At 42.2% G+C, this 16,113-nt stretch overlaps 1 protein-coding gene across 11 annotated transcripts in view; it reads left to right on the forward strand.

Annotated features, from left to right (window-relative positions):
• TRPM3 (transient receptor potential cation channel subfamily M member 3) overlaps positions 1–16,113 on the forward strand; it is a 796,659-nt gene that overhangs the window by 693,982 nt on the left and 86,564 nt on the right. For all 11 annotated transcript variants that reach the window (XM_058695709.1, XM_058695711.1, XM_058695713.1 and 8 more), the window contains 3 exons: positions 7,340–7,440; positions 9,077–9,211; positions 13,188–13,238. In XM_058695709.1, the coding sequence (XP_058551692.1) occupies positions 7,340–7,440; positions 9,077–9,211; positions 13,188–13,238 (287 nt within the window). The remainder of the gene's footprint in view (positions 1–7,339; positions 7,441–9,076; positions 9,212–13,187; positions 13,239–16,113) is intronic.

Genomic DNA, 16,113 nt, shown 5'->3' on the forward strand with positions numbered 1-16,113 from the left:
GAGAAAAGGGAGAAAGGGTGCGTGAACAAGATTAATCATTGTTCACAGTAGAAAACTAATGAGTGTTGTGTAAAGAAATAGAATTAGGAGTCCCACGCCAGACCTACAGAAACAGAATCAGCATTTAAAACTTTTTTTTTTAATCTGTATTTACTTTTGAGAGAGAGAGACAGAGTGCGAGCGGGGGAGGAACAGAGAGAGAGGGAGACACAGAATCCGAAGCAGGCTCCAGGCTCCGAGCTTTCAGCACAGAGCCTGACGCGAGGCTCAAACTCATGAACCATGAGATCATGACCAGAGCTGAAGTCGGCCATTTAACCATCTCAGCCACCCAGGCGCCCCAACAGAAGCAGCATTTAAACAAGAAACCCAGATGAATCATATGCATGTTAAAGTTTGAGAACCCTGCTGTGCACACAGCCAAGGTGTAAAATACTCTTGCTTTCTCATCTCTATTGTACCTTCCTATCTTGATGGTCTACCTACAAGAATATTTTTAATCACCAATAGTGTTAGTTTTCTTTTACTACCCATAACAAATTGCCACAAACTTAGTGGCTTAAAATGATAAAAATTTATTCTTTTATGATTCTGGAGGCTGGAAATCTGAAATTAAGGGATCAGTAGGGTTATGTTCCTTCTGAAAGCTTCAGGAGAGAATCATTTCCTTGTCTTTTTCAGCTTCTGGAGGTTGCCCGCATTTCTTGACTTGAGCTCATTGCCTGTATCAGTCCAACCCGTTGCTTTCATCTTCACACGTCTTACCACTACTTTGAGTTCGTTGCCTCCCTTTTATAAGGACACTTGTGATCATATTGCATTGGGCCCACCAGATAAGCTAGTATAACCTTCTCAACTCAAAATTCTTAATTGCATCTGTAAAGTCTCTGCCCTATAAAGTAACATCACTGGTTCCCAGGATCAGGACATGCACATCTTTGAGGGGCGGGGGCATCATTCAGCCTAACACACACTCCATTTGTTCAAATCTCCACCATCCTTCCATACTATAATCAAATTCTACTTCCTCCTTCAAGTACTCAACTGCTGAGGCAGTGCTCTGGGCTTATATGTACAGCTTCTACAACATTTACCACTTTGTTCATTGATATAGTGATTTATACACTTGTCATAGCTCTCTTTTTATCCCAACTCACCTCCATTCTGGTTCAATTGCAATTTCCTTAAAGGAAGAGATTACAGATATGCTTCCATTCCCATATTCTTTAAAGGTGCACACACTAACATTGTCAAAGACTTCTTTTTTTAATGTGTATTTATTTTGAGAGAGAGAGGAAGGGCTGGGGAAGAGGCAGAGGGAGAGGGAGAAAGAGAATCCCAAGCAGACTCTTCACTGTCAGCATGGAGATCAATGCCAGGCTCAAACAGACCAAGCATGAGATCATGAGCTGAGCAGAAATCTGTAGTCAGGGGCGCCTGGGTGGCGCAGTCGGTTGGGCGTCCGACTTCAGCCAGGTCACGATCTCGCGGTCCGTGAGTTCGAGCCCCACGTCAGGCTCTGGGCTGATGGCTCAGAGCCTGGAGCCTGTTTCCGATTCTGTGTCTCCCTCTCCCTCTGCCCCTCCCCCGTTCATGCTCTGTCTCTCTCTGTCCCAAAAATAAATAAACGTTGAAAAAAAAAAAATTAAAAAAAAAAAAAAAAAAAAAAAGAAATCTGTAGTCAGATGTTCAACCTACTGAGCCACCCAGGCACCCCATCATCAAAGACTTCTTAACTGCCAAATCTAATGCACATTTTGAGGTTCATTCATTCATTCATTCATTCAACAAATGGTTATTGAATACCTGTTATGTGCCAAGCACTGCTCTGGACTCTAAGAATACCGCAGTGAATAAGGTAGACTAACTCCTTGGCCTCTTGAGGTTTACGCTCTGGGGACAGAAATAAATAATAAACTAATAGACATATAGCTGGTGCCTTGTAATAAAAAAAAAGTTATAGAGAAGGAAAGTCAGTCTTTTTTACTTACCCTCTTTGCAGATTTTGACCTAATGATCACCTCCTCTTTCTTAAAAACCTCTCTTCCTATAGTGTAAGGCACCATGATCTCCACGTTCTCTTCCTATATCTCTGTTGAATGTGTGTGTGTGAGTGTGTGATTTCTTTCTAAAGATTTGCTTTACTTTCATAGCCTTTAAATGTTGGTGTTATTCCATGACCAATCCTCTTCTCTCTTCCTATCACCTTCACGCAATGTTTTCCAAATCTCTGTCTCCAGACCTAATCCCTCCCCTGCCCCACATCTCAATATCCAATGGCCTCTGGTCATTCCCACCTGGATGGCTATACCACAGGCATTTCAAGCTCATTATATTCAAGATTGCAATTTTGCTGCCCCTCAAAGCGTGCTTTTATCTTACATTGCCAATCTCAGTTGGCCATCATGGACCCGGGCCCCCAAGGAGACCACTTTTGACTTCTCTTGCTCCTCACTTTAAAACTCTCATTCACAGCTATCCATTGTGCTTTATAAATATCCCTCCATCCAAACTGCTCCTTCAGATCATTATCCCTTTCCTAGAATATTGCAATACTTTCCTTATTACTCTTTCTCCCTCCAGTCCAATGTCCCTTCCAATCCACCCTTCACACTGGTGCCAAAGGAATTTCTCTAAGATGTACATCTGACACATTATTTCTGAAACAAGTGTTTCCAGTGGTTTCTCTGTGTCTCCAGGATAAAGGGAGACTCCTCCAATATCATTTATAAGTCCTTCCATTCTGGCTTCAGCTCTCTCTGCTAACTCACATATACCTCAAGCTTTGAATCTTCCTCACTGTCTTCCCACGAATTGCCTAAATTTACAGGGGTATTGAACTTTCCCAATCCTTTCCTAGGCTGTTTCTTTTCGTACAATGCCTTTCTTCATCTCATCCATCTAGTGAATTAATCCCTTGCTTAAGACCATTATGTATGCACTTAAATATTCTTCAGCCTCCTGCAGAAAGAGGAAATAATAAAACTGTATTTTTTATGTCTTATACCTACTTGTATTCATTCCCACATCAGGACCTTTATACTCGATATTGCCTTTACCTGGAGTGCTCTCCCCACCCCAACCACCACAAGTCCTTCACATGGTGGCATTTTCTAATTATTTCAGTCCAGTTCAAATGTTATTCTCAGGGAGGTCTCCTGTCCATTCAACCCTCTACCACCACCTTGGTCATTCTCAGTACCACCATTAAACCAGTGCTTTCAAGGGCCTTCTTCATGCCCTCCTAGGATCTGGCATGAGCCAGGGTGGCAGTGTCATATGGGTGGCATAACCCTTAGCTCAAACCAGGATCTTCATGGACCCCAGACCCATTTCAATATTTCAAGTCACCTTCCAACCCTCTAGTTCCCACACAGGGTCAACCAGATGCCCCACAGGACACCCAGACTTGTACCTACAAAGATATCCAATGGTTTCATATCCAGCTCTGGTTTCAGAAGGACAGCCTGGCCAGCTGCCTGCATCATGTGAGTCTGCGTAGCCAGAACGGTGCTGCCACATTGATTTGGAGTGACTCAAATTGTTCCTATAGACACAGGTCCCACTCCTGGGAATGGCACTGCTCCTTCATGGCATTTACACAATCAGAAAGGATACTATTTCTTAGTTTGTTCATTTATTTTCTGAGTGCTGCTCTTCTAGTAGAAGTAAGTAGTAAGTTCTGTGCAAAGAGTGATCTCAGCTACCTTCTTCACCATGGGATGTTCAGTGTTAAAACAGTTCCTGGCACAGAAGGTATTCAATATCTGTTGAGCACGAGATGATGTATTTAATTACAGACCTAACCCCTCCTCTAGAATGTAAGCTCTCAAGACAAAGGACTCTGCATTACTCATCTTGGTCCTCATACTGGCATCATACCTGCCATATGAGAAGGCATGAAATCTGTAGTTTTTAATGTGTAAATCAATTAATAAATAAACAGATGAATAAGTGAATGAAAATATATTATCTAGTCTAGACTCAAGGTTCTTAACCTTGCCTTCATGATTTTAATGTCAAGGGAAGGTTAAAGACCTCTTATTCTTAAAAGCTTTTGGGGAGCTTTTAAAAACTGCAGTGCCCAGGACCAATGAAACCAGAATCTCTGGGATGGCTCCCAAGTATCAGTCTGTTTTAAGCTTTTCAGGCAATTCCAAAATATAGACGCAGTTGAGCATAGGGTGACCACCCATCCAGGTTTGTGCGGGACTGAGGGTTCTCTCAGGAGGTGGAAATTTCAGTGCTAACACCATGACTCTCCTAGGCAACTGGGCTGGTTGGTCACCCTGGCTGAGAACCTCTGATCCAAACTGTCACCCAGGATCATTCTTGATGTACTTTCAATTTTTGAGAAGTCAAGACTCATTGGCTTCCTGCTTTCACTTGACACTTAGGTAATTACATTCAGGTAACTCACATTGACTTTAATGTAATGTCAATGACTTTGCTTCCTCCTATGTGTTCCTGTTCAGACTGTGCTGCGACCATTGACTGGGTGACATACAAATCTGTGGCATACAGATGGCAAAGGGAATGATTAAACCATTACAGCAGGTCACCCACGACCAGCAGAGCAGCTAAGGAAGCAAAGGAAAGTATAGAGTGCTACCTTTCCAAATGCAGCCCCAGTGAGCCTTCACTTTTTTTCCTTAAAAGTGATGATAGTACATTTTGACACGTTCCTATTTATCACTTATTTACACCAGTTACCCTAGTATTAGTTTGCAGTTTCTGATGTTACCCCGAGGTGATAAATAATTTTAATAGAAAAATCCCTGTATGAACTGAATTAATATTCATCATTCCAAACGCTAATTAATTTACTACAAGTATACTGAATCCATCAATGCATGGGCACCAGAATCAAAAATGCCCTTTGACCTGTGAAGAGAATGTGGCACACAGCTCTCTGGGGCCTTTGTTATCCAAAGGGAGGTCTCAGATCATCAGCACCAGCACCACCTGGGAGCTTTTTAGAAATGCAGAAACTCAGGCTCCACCCCAGATCTGCTAAATCTTAATCTCTAGAAGTGGGGCCCAAGAATCTGTTTTAAAAAGCTCTCCAGCTTATTCTTTTGCATGCTCAAATTAGAGAAGCACTCCTCTAGAGAACATTTTGCTCCCCTAATTCTTAACTTCAACATCTCAGAGCCAAGAGGAAAGAGGCAAAGGGAGGCAGCAGAAGAGGCATGTAGCACAGTGGTTCCCAAGCCCTGGAGCGCATTGAAAACACCTGGAGATCTTTAAAACTATCAGAGCCTGGCCCCCACCCCAAACAATGTGATGTAGTTGTTTTGGGGTGCACTCTGGGCATACAGATGTTTTAGAAGCTTCCCAGGTGATTCTACTGTGCAATAGACTTTGGGAATCACCGATACAGTCTGATCACCAGCAGCCCTATCTACAGCACTCCGGTGCTGAAGAATTCAGGAAAATGGGCAGGACTAGCATTTGCTGTCCCTCCTTCCCTCACAAACATCAGAATCCGCACACATGGAATGAAGGAAAAACTCACTGGGGCTGAATCTCACCTCTGGCATGATAAATGCTTCTTCTGTTTACCTTCTGTTAGTAGCTACGTGATTTTTTTACCTCTCTGGACCTCAGTATCTTCGTCTATCAAATGGAGATAATAAGACCCATTTCTCAGGATTTGGGGGGACATTGTATATGATAATACATGGAAGTGCCTAATACTTTGCCTAGCACATATTAGATGTCCAAAAAATCTGAGCCATGTTAAGAGTGCTGTCTCTGTACTGTGCTCCCCTGCTGGTGGGACCTCTAGCAACATGGAATCAGACAAATATTTAGGGACGTCTCCTGTTCAGGGTACTAAGGATGTCAATTGCAAAAACCCTGTTTACATGTGCACGTTCACTATATGGTTTCATTTTAGTCTCACATTCTAGTCAGTAAACAGGATAATTCTTATGGTCCTCGTTTCACAAGATGATAAAACAGTGGCACAGAGAGGTCCGCTGTCACATAACTGCAAAATAGCAGACATTGGTCCCCTGACGGTAGCCCAGCATTATCTCCACCTACCATTCTCGGCTTCACACCCAGCTGCTTGGCAGGTTACGTGTATTGACAGGATGCGTCGATCTAGACCAGCTCTATTCCAATAGAACATCCTGTGATGATGGAATTGTTCTGAATCAACACTCTCCAGTTCATAGGCCACCAGCCACATATGGCTACGGAGCATTTGACATGTGGCTGGTGTGACTGAAGCATTAAAGTTTATTTAATTTTAAATAATTTAGTTTTAAACAGCCACAGGTGGACAGCACAGATCTAGCCACCGAGTCTGGAAAATGAAAGGAGAACTTAAAAATCTATTCCGGTGGCTTCTACCCACAAATCTAAGAAAACCTAAGTCATTTCTTTTTATTCTCTTAAAAGATCTTCTTAACTCTTTTTCAGTAGAGTGGCAAAGCTGGCTCACTAAGATACGAGGACACTGTTACCATGCGACTTACAATTTGAATGATGCATTGCACCAAAGATTGGCCAGTAGAAACAAAATGTGTCGCAGGGCAACGCTTCTCAAACTTTAATGTGTGCATGAATCATCTGAGATCTTGTTAAAATATAGATTCTGATCTAGGGTAGGGCCTGAGGGTCTGCATATATATAGTTTGTTTGTTTGTTTATTTATTTATTTATTTATTTATTTATTTATTTATTTATTTAGAGAGGGAGCCAGCACATGCATCAGCAGGGGAGGGGGCAGAGAGAGAAGGAGAGAGAGAGAATCCCAAGCAGGTTCCGCGCTGGCAGGCTGAAGCCCGGTACGGGGCTCAAACCCATGAACTTTGAGATCATGACCTGAGCCGAAACCAAGCGTCAGATGCCCAACCCACTGAGCCACCCAGGCACCCCAGAGGGTCTGCATTTCTAAAAAGTTCCCCGGGTGATGCTGCTTCTGCTGCTGCTTGGCTCCGTGGGCCATACTTTGAACAGCAACACTTGAGCAGTAGTCTTCAATGAGCTGATTTTGTCTCCTTCCTCCTGGATGCATTTGGTGGCATGTGGAGACACTTTGGATTGTCGTGACTTGGGTGGAGGTTGGGGGTGTCACTGGCATCCACTGGATTGAATTCAGAGATGCTGCTAAGTAGTCTACAATGTACAAAACGGCCCCCACGGTAAACAATTATCCTGCCCCAAATACCAACAGTACCGAGTCTGGGAACCCCTGCTGTACAGCTGAGTCTACTCCCCAGGAAGAGGGGGACTGACCAGAGAGTAATGGAGTAGGTCTTCTCGGCATAATAACTGATCATTGTTTTCTCTCTCCCACTCTTTTCCCCTACTTGTCTACACACAGGAGCCAATGCCTCGGCCCCGGACCAGCTGAGCTTAGCTCTAGCCTGGAACAGAGTGGACATCGCTCGCAGCCAGATCTTTATTTATGGGCAGCAGTGGCCGGTAGAGTATATGTCATCACCCCCTGGAAAGCCCACTCGCGTGGGCAAGTGTATTTGTTTAAGAAGTCTCTGAGAGCAGCTTGAGAAACTGCTCCCATTTCTCTAGGATGGAAATGTTCCTTTGCAGCCATCCTGAGCCTCAGCCCCTTTCTCATATTTAGGAAAACACTGCCACCTGGTTGAAGACGCCACAAAGCACAACTGCAAACATTCCAGACATTCCCATCTCTGAGTGGACTTTGATGGCAATTTTCAGCTGCAACCGATGCCATTTCTTTTACACGTCTAAAAAACAAAAAAAACAAAAAAAAACAAAAAAAAACCCGTATAAGACAAAAAATGGTATCAATTAAAATTAAGGAAGGAGTGGAATTAGCAGTTTGCTTCTGGTTGTCTTGGAGGTCGCTGCTTCTGAGTCGTGGCCACCCCAGGCTAGCACATGGCTGAGTCGCACCTCGGGATGCAGAATTAGCAGGTGCCATCTGGTCCTGGTGGCTGAGCACAGGCCCTCCCCATCCCCAACAACCACACAGAGGCAACCAAAGCTTTATATAACTGTTCTTGGTGTGTTTCCCTCAATTGACACTACCAAAAATAAAAACTTGGAAAATTGGCTATTGGGCGGCTTATGCATGTGTCCCCAAGAGGCGGCCAGCAGTCTGAAATTTGATCTCTGTGCCCGGAATAACTGAAGGGCAATGCCCTCATGGGCAGGTCTTATTTAACCCTTCCTTTCTCCCAGAGAGCTTCTGCCTCCGGTTGAGCCCCTGTCTTTATAGTGCTGCTAATGGATTGCTAGTGTGGAAAGAGTGGTCAAGGAGTCTGGACACTGGGAAATTTTTGTGAAAGGAATTAAATAAAACCCCAGTAAACAGACCAAAGAGCCTACGTAATTGAGGGTCTCTGCACTGAAATGGGTGAGACAGAGTCAAGGTAGTCTAACAATGAAAAGACAGAAGAGCCTACTTTTTTTTAATGTTTATTTTTGAGAGAGAGAGATAGAGAGAGAGGCAGAATGTGAGCAGGGGAGGGGCAGAGAGAGAGGCAGACATAGAATCCGAAGCAGGCTCCAGGCTCTGAGCTGTCAGCACAGAGCCCAACGCAGGGCTCGAACTCACAGACTGTGAGATCATGACCCTGAGGCGAAGTTGGACGCTTAACCGACGGAGCCACCCAGGTGCTCTGAGCCTACTTTTTGATCTCTTTGCTAGGGTCCCTTTTTTCAAGGTGGCCAAGGAGCTAATTCAGAGCCTCAGAAAGAGGGAAATGAGGGCAGCAAAGTAGCCAGTTTGGCATTTCACTAGTGTTGCAGAAGTTTGGTCAGAGAATTGGGAAAGGAAAACCTTGTACACCCTTGCACGTTCTTGGGATCCAGAAGAAAAAAGAGAGTCAGGGAGGAAATAGCTTTTGGAACTAGAAACCTTGAATTTTATTTGCAAAGACAGACCCCAAAACACAAGAGAGATTGTGGCTGTCCCAAAAGTGGAGGTGGGAACAGTCTTGCCAGCATGTTCTTGGATGTGCTGAAGGTTTACCAGATGTCAAAGGCATCCATTTCTAAACTGTTCAGGTGAACAGTACCAAGCAACTGCATCCCTGGACCCTGGGGCAGACTAACTCAGTGACTTGATTTGCAGGTGGGGTCTTTGGAGCAAGCCATGTTGGATGCCCTAGTTCTGGACAGAGTGGATTTTGTGAAATTACTCATAGAGAATGGAGTAAGCATGCACCGTTTTCTCACCATCTCCAGACTAGAGGAATTGTACAATACGGTAGGACCAAGCTAAGGCGCTTTTTATTTTCTCTGTATTTTTTGTTTTACCTTCTCCTGCCCCCCACATGCCTGTGAGTCTCTCCCCTCCCCTCCAAATGCATGGATCATTTTCCACAAATACTCCCTTAGACCTGTAGACGACAACGCCAAGTCACCAAGATCCCACTTGTTTTAACTGCTCAGTTGTCAGTGGAAAGCTAACATTCTCAGATTCTTACACAAAACCACAAGACTCTGGGAATTAGAACACAGTTTATACTATAAGCCCAGAGGGTGTTTGAGGCAAGCAGAGGAGAATTGATTTAACTCAACGCATCAAAAGGAGACCGATTAACTATCCTGCATCATCTTGTTATTCTCAGAGCTACCATCATTCATCCCCTTGCCACCAAAATGGAATAAAATGTAAAATACTCCTTATTTGGAGTTGCCCCAAAATATTTTTTGTATCATGTAATAATTTGCCAATTCGTTTACTAGGGATACCAAGGAGTAACCATAAAGAAAAACTACTATTTATGAAGTTTTTTATACTATTCAGTGAGTTAAGTACATTGGCTCTGAGCTGAGACTCATTAAAACCCAATAAAGTTTAAAGAGTAGATATTGGAACCTTCAAGAGGAGAACAAGGTATTTGGAGAGTACAAATGAGGAAGGTTAAGAAAAACTTTCTTCCCAAAGGCTCTGGACCTACTCAACAGTTTTTGCTACTTGTTCTTTTAATTTCACATTCTACCAGGACAAACTCCTTTGGCTCTCCAGTAGACTTCTAATGTGGTATCCTTACATAAACTACATTGCTCCATTTCCCAAATACTCTTTCAATCCATCTGTGATTAACATGTTGGGGAGGTAATTCCTATGATAAATCAGAAGCAGTATTAAATATATAAATATTCTTAATCAAGGTCAATAAATTTTTACTTGGAATTTTTTTTAAAAAGAGTAGACATTGTTTTCCTCCATTTTACAGATAAGAAAACTGAGGCCAAGAAGGGAATTGGTTTATCCAAGACCACAAAACTCCTAAGTTAAAAAGAAAGCCAGTACTGAACCAACACTTCTGTCTCAGAGGTTATTCTTCTCCTCATTGGTCATAATGCTCCTCTGTTCCACCACCCACAGCACTAATAAGATGGAACTTATTGACCTATTCTCCAGCCAGTGGTGGGTGTTAGAGGCTGCCACACTGGCTCTATCTCATTCCTGATGCTGGAACTAGAAAACAGGTTAGCAGAGTGGCTCCAGGTTTCTATGTCCTCTGCAGAGTTTTCTTAGTTCTGCATAGTAAAACTTCCAGTAAGAATAACAGACTGAATTAAAAGAAAGACTAGGAGGCCCCAGCTTCCATCCCCATAATAAAGATCAATAATTAGCCATAGGAGAAGTGGATAAATTCCTAGAAATGTACAACTGACCAAGTCTGAATCATGAAGAAATAGAAAAATTTGAACAGACCAATCAATAACAAGTAAGGAGATTGAGTTAGTAATCAGAAACCTCCCAACAAAGAAAAGCCCAGGAGCAGGTGGCTTCACAGGGGAATTTGGTGAATTCTACAAAACATTTAAAGAATTAACCCCAATTCTTTTCCAACTTTTCAAAAACATTAAAGAGGAGGCAGTACTTACAAACTTATTTTAGGAGGCCAGCACTAATTACCCTCACACCAAAGCCAGATAAGGACACTACAAGAAAAGAAAACTATAGGCCAATATCCCTAATGAATATAAATGGAAAAATTCTCAACAAAATACTAATAATCCAAATTCAACAGCACATTAAAAAGTTCATGCACCATGATCAAATGGGATTCCATTCCTAAATGCAAGGATGGTTCAATAAACGCAGATCAATAAAGGCATACCACATTAATAGAATGAAAGATAAAAATCAAATCTCTCAATAGGTGCAGAAAAAGCATTTGCAATGTTCAACATCCTTTCATGGTAAAATCTCTCAATAAATTGGATATAGAAGGAACACACTTCAATATAACAAAGGCTACTTGTGATAAATTCACAACTAATATCATACTCAATGGTAAAAAGGTTGAAGGTTTTCTCTCAGAGATCAGGAATAAGTTAATAGTGCCCATTCTCTCCACTCCTATTAAACATGGTACTGGAAGTCCTAGCCAAAGCAGTCAGACAAAGGAAGGAAGGAAGGAAGGAAGGAAGGAAGGAAGGAAGGAAGGAAGGGAGGGAGGGAGGGAGGGAGGGAGGGAGGGAGGGAGGGAGGGAGGGAAGAAAGGGAGAAGAAAGAACAGAGGGAGGGGGAAAAAGGAATCCAATGTGGAAAGGAAGAAGTAAAACTGTCTTTGCTGATAACGTGATCTTATATATAGAAATTCCTAAAGACTTCACACACACACACACATACACACACACACACACACACAACTGTTAGAAATAATAAATGAATCCAATAGAGTTTCATGACACAAAATCAATATACAAAAATCAGTTGCATGTCTATACACTAACACAAAACTCTATGAAAATAGAATAAAACAATCCCATTTACTTCACAATATCATCAAAAACTGTAAAATAGGGGCACCTGGGTGGCTCAGACGGTAAAGTGGCCGACTTCAGCTCAGGTCGTGATCTCGAGGTCTGTGAGTTCGAGCCCCATGTCAGGTTCTGTGCTGACAGCTCAGAGCCTGGAGCCTGTTTCAGATTCTGTGTCTCCCTCTCTCTCTGACCCTCCCCTGTTCACGCTTTGTCTCTCTCTGTCTCAAAAATAAATAAATGTTAAAAAAAAACTGTAAAATACTTCGGGATAAATTTAACCAAGAAGTAAAAGATCTATAAAGTAAAAATTGTAAGACACTGATTAAAGAAATTGAAGACGACACAAGTAAATGGAAAGATATCCCATAGCCATGGATTAGAAGTGTTAATATTAAAATGTCCATACCACCCAAAGCTTTTTATAAGTTCAGTGCAATCCCTTTCAAAATTCCAATGGCATTTTTTCATAGAAATAGAAGAAACTGTCTTAAAAATTCACATGGAACTACAAAGGACCCTGAATATCCAAAGCAATCTTGAGAGAGAGGAACAAAGTAGAGGCATCACATTTCCTGATTTCAAACTATTTCACGAAGCTATAGGAATCAAGACAGTATAGTATTGTCATTAAAACAGACACATAGAGGGGCGCCTGGGTGGCGCAGTCGGTTAAGTGTCCGACTTCAGCCAGGTCACGATCTCGCGGTCCGTGAGTTCGAGCCCCGCGTCGGGCTCTGGGCTGATGGCTCGGAGCCTGGAGCCTGTTTCCGATTCTGGGTCTCCCTCTCTCTCTGCCCCTCCCCCGTTCATGCTCTGTCTCTCTCTGTCCCAAAAATAAATAAAAAACGTTGAAAAAAAAATTAAAAAAAAAATAAATAAAATAGCTTTAAAAAAAAAAAAAAAAACAGACACATAGACCAACAGAACAGAGTTAAAAGCCCAGCAATAGATACTTGCACATGTGGTCAATTAATATTTGAAAAGGGAGCCAGATATTTAAACACAGTGTAGAGGATCCTCAAGATATTTGGGGCTGAGGGGTGGGGAAAATGGGAGATGTTAGCTAAAGGGTATTAACTTTCAGTTATAGGACAAATAAATTCCAGGGGTCATATGTATAGCATGGTGACTATAGTTAACAACACTGTATTGTATAATTGAAAGTTGCTATGAGATTAGGCTTTAATGTTCTTATCATAACAACAACAAAATGGTTGACAACCTCCTTTACGAAGACTGAACATAGAACTCAAATGCTCTTTCTTGAGGAACCACAATCCCAAATTCTGCCAGTGTGTGTGTTTGGAAGAGCCAGGTACAGCTGAGCAACTAGAACAAGGCTCATCATGAAGAACGACCCCCTCCTCCGCCAGAACCCTTCCTTCCAGATCCTTCTTGCCTTGCCAATGAGAGCCCCTGACTAGCAAAACCATCTGATTGTTCTTTATTGTTTTCAGAGACATGGGCCCTCAAATACATTGTACCACTTGGTCAGGGATGTCAAAAAGGTAAGAACCCTCTCGACTGCAGGTCAGAGGCCCTGTCTTGACTGCTTCCTGTGATTAGAAAGCGCCTGTGTTTTGCATGCACTGCCAGAGTGCTCCTGTCCCTGCGAGACGCCTCATTTCAGGACACTGTTGTGTGTGTTGCCTTTTAACTATGACATCTTTGCTTACAATGCAGCTGCGGTTTTACCTCCAGTCTCCGTGGTTTTAGATGCTTTCTTTGGATATAATGTTTTTAGGTAGCAGAACGCTAGGCTTTGCCCCATGCTGTGTGGATTTATGCCATTGCCTGTTTTCTTCCCTGCACCCCTCACTGTTCGGGGAGCTGGTTTCCATGTTGTGTGACCAACCGTAGGAGGTATCTGCACATACCAGCTCCTGATGCGATGCATCACTGTCACTCCTAACACTATACGGAGCTCAGGAAACATAGCTCAAAAAGTCTCAGAGAATCAGAAACTAAAATGCATACGTGCATTCCGTTCTTCTAACACTTTATTTTTTCCAGGATATATTTTCACGTTGACCATCTAACTTGAGGGGAGGTTAAAAAAAAGAAAAGAAAAAGGCACTAGGTTTGGATGAAGCAGAATGATTCCCATATTACAGAGATAGAGGCTGAAATGTAAGGAGGTGAGAACTGTAGTACGTGGTTAGGAAAGAGGTAGAATTCAAACTCAGGTCCTTCGATGAACAAGAATATACCAAACCTTTAGTGACGACCAGAAGCATGGCACTAATCTACGCTTCCTATATGCTTCAGCTCACTTCATCTTCATGACAATTCAATGAAGTGAATTATTATTTTATTATTATATAGTATGATTCCCATTTGTAGGTAAGAAGAGTGAGGTACAAGGAAAGCTGTGTTTGATCTTAGCCAAGTACGTGTTCTTTTGCCCCGTACAAGCTCTCCCAGAGATAACTTTAATTCTGAATCCTTGACAGCCGTTCCCAGTTGAAACTAATGTTTCAACTCCAAAGGATGGACTAGATGGGGGCGCTTTTCCCACCCCCAACACACACACACACACACACACACACACACACACACACACACACACATGCACAGCCACCCACTAGTTTGTAGCAATTCTTCACCAAAGCCCAAAGGACATAGTCAGAGAAAGCTACAAAGTAAGGTAAAAAAATATATGGAGTCACTGTCTAGAACTTCCCTTAGGAAAAGTAGCCACTTTTTAATTTTTCCCTTGAAAGGCCAAGTAAAGGTCCTGGGGCTGCTTAGAATGTACCTATTAACCAGCTGGACCTTTGCTAGTAATGAGTAAAGGGGACAAAAAACAAAACAAAACAAAAACCAAAAACCCCTTCTGTTGGCTCTTGGAAGCTTTCCTCTCATCCCCACATGACTTTACTGAAGGATACTTCATCTGTTGTGAGTGAGTGAAGCCTGTTGTTCTTTGAAAGCAAGAGAACAGTCGCTGTGCAATCTGTACATCCAACGCAACCACCATTCTACCAAGATCACATCTTCCCTTGATCTGACGCATTGCGAGCCGTAATCACACCCGCCCTCAACAGAGCCATTTCTCTTACCCTCAAGTCTTCCAATTTTGTGTAATTTATCCTGGCTTAAAACTGCCTGGCAACTAAAGAGGGGGAAGTGTCTCAAAAGATTCAATGTACACATTTAACACATATTCTTTGCCAAGATATATGTTGCTCACATTCAATAAAATGTCCTGAGGGTTTTTTAATAATAAATAAGACATTGTCCCCCTCACCTTGAGCTAATCTGTGTCGCTGCAGGAATTGTGAGTCTTTCTAGGGCGACAGCTATGCCTTTGTCCCTCAATCCCAGCCATCGGCCAATTTAAGCCTTCAAATAAAGTCACTGATTCACCTCCAACTCCTAGTTTTTCGATATCTTCACTGATTTCCAAAGGGATTTTTGCAGTTAGATTATACTGAGTATAAATGATCAAAACCCCTCCTATTAGGTTTTCTTCTTTGTAGGACTCTGCTTTACAATATCATTTTCTCCCTTCTGAAATCTCATTAGCTGCCTACATTTGCCCCTGTCACTTGCATTAGAAGGCATGTATATTTAAGGGAAGGGTTTTTTAAAACATCTCAGCTAAAGATGGACTCCAAAAGTAATAGAAACTAACAAGAAAGACCATGATGGTTAGGGTTTGGGAGGAAGGAGTATTAGGAGCAGCTTTATTTTTAAGTGTGATCCAAATATTGGAGCAAAAATACATAAAGATTCATTTAGGTACTGATTTATTAAGTGGAAAAAAATGATTACAAATGGTCCAGGATAGTTCTGAACTGGCTTATAGGAACAATTCATCCTTTTATGTGGGAAAGGAGACAGGCTTTAAAATGCTAAGAAAACCTTGGGCAGTGGAAGCAATTTTCAAAATTAAAGAACTTGATAGTTAGCATGCGCTTTGTGCTTTAAGATTACAAGACTTTATATTACATGTTAATTGATATGATCTGTGACAAAAAGAAAAAAAAAGTGAACCAGTAAGTGCTAAGCCCTGATAAAAAATGCTATTCTGAACCGTAAACACAGTGTTTGATGCTATGTCTATGAGATAAAATGCAAAGAGCTCTTACGGACCCAGGGAGTGCATTTAAGAATAATCAGCTGGTCCTACGTTTATCAGTATGGTCTCTCCAAGTCGAATTCTCCTTTGACATCAACAGAACTGAATTCGGAGAAATGCTCCCAAGCTAGTTTCAAAAATCTCACATTATTTATACCAGGGGAGCAATGAGGTCAACAGTTTGTTATTCAGCAACAATCAGAAATTTGAAATGATAAAGGCCAACCCAGTCCCCTGTTTTCCTGCATAAATCCATGGGACTCACCAATGCTACATTACAGCAGAGTGGCCCGAGTCTG

The sequence above is a fragment of the Neofelis nebulosa genome, chromosome 12 (genome assembly GCF_028018385.1).
Source record: "Neofelis nebulosa isolate mNeoNeb1 chromosome 12, mNeoNeb1.pri, whole genome shotgun sequence".
NCBI lineage: Eukaryota > Metazoa > Chordata > Mammalia > Carnivora > Felidae > Neofelis > Neofelis nebulosa.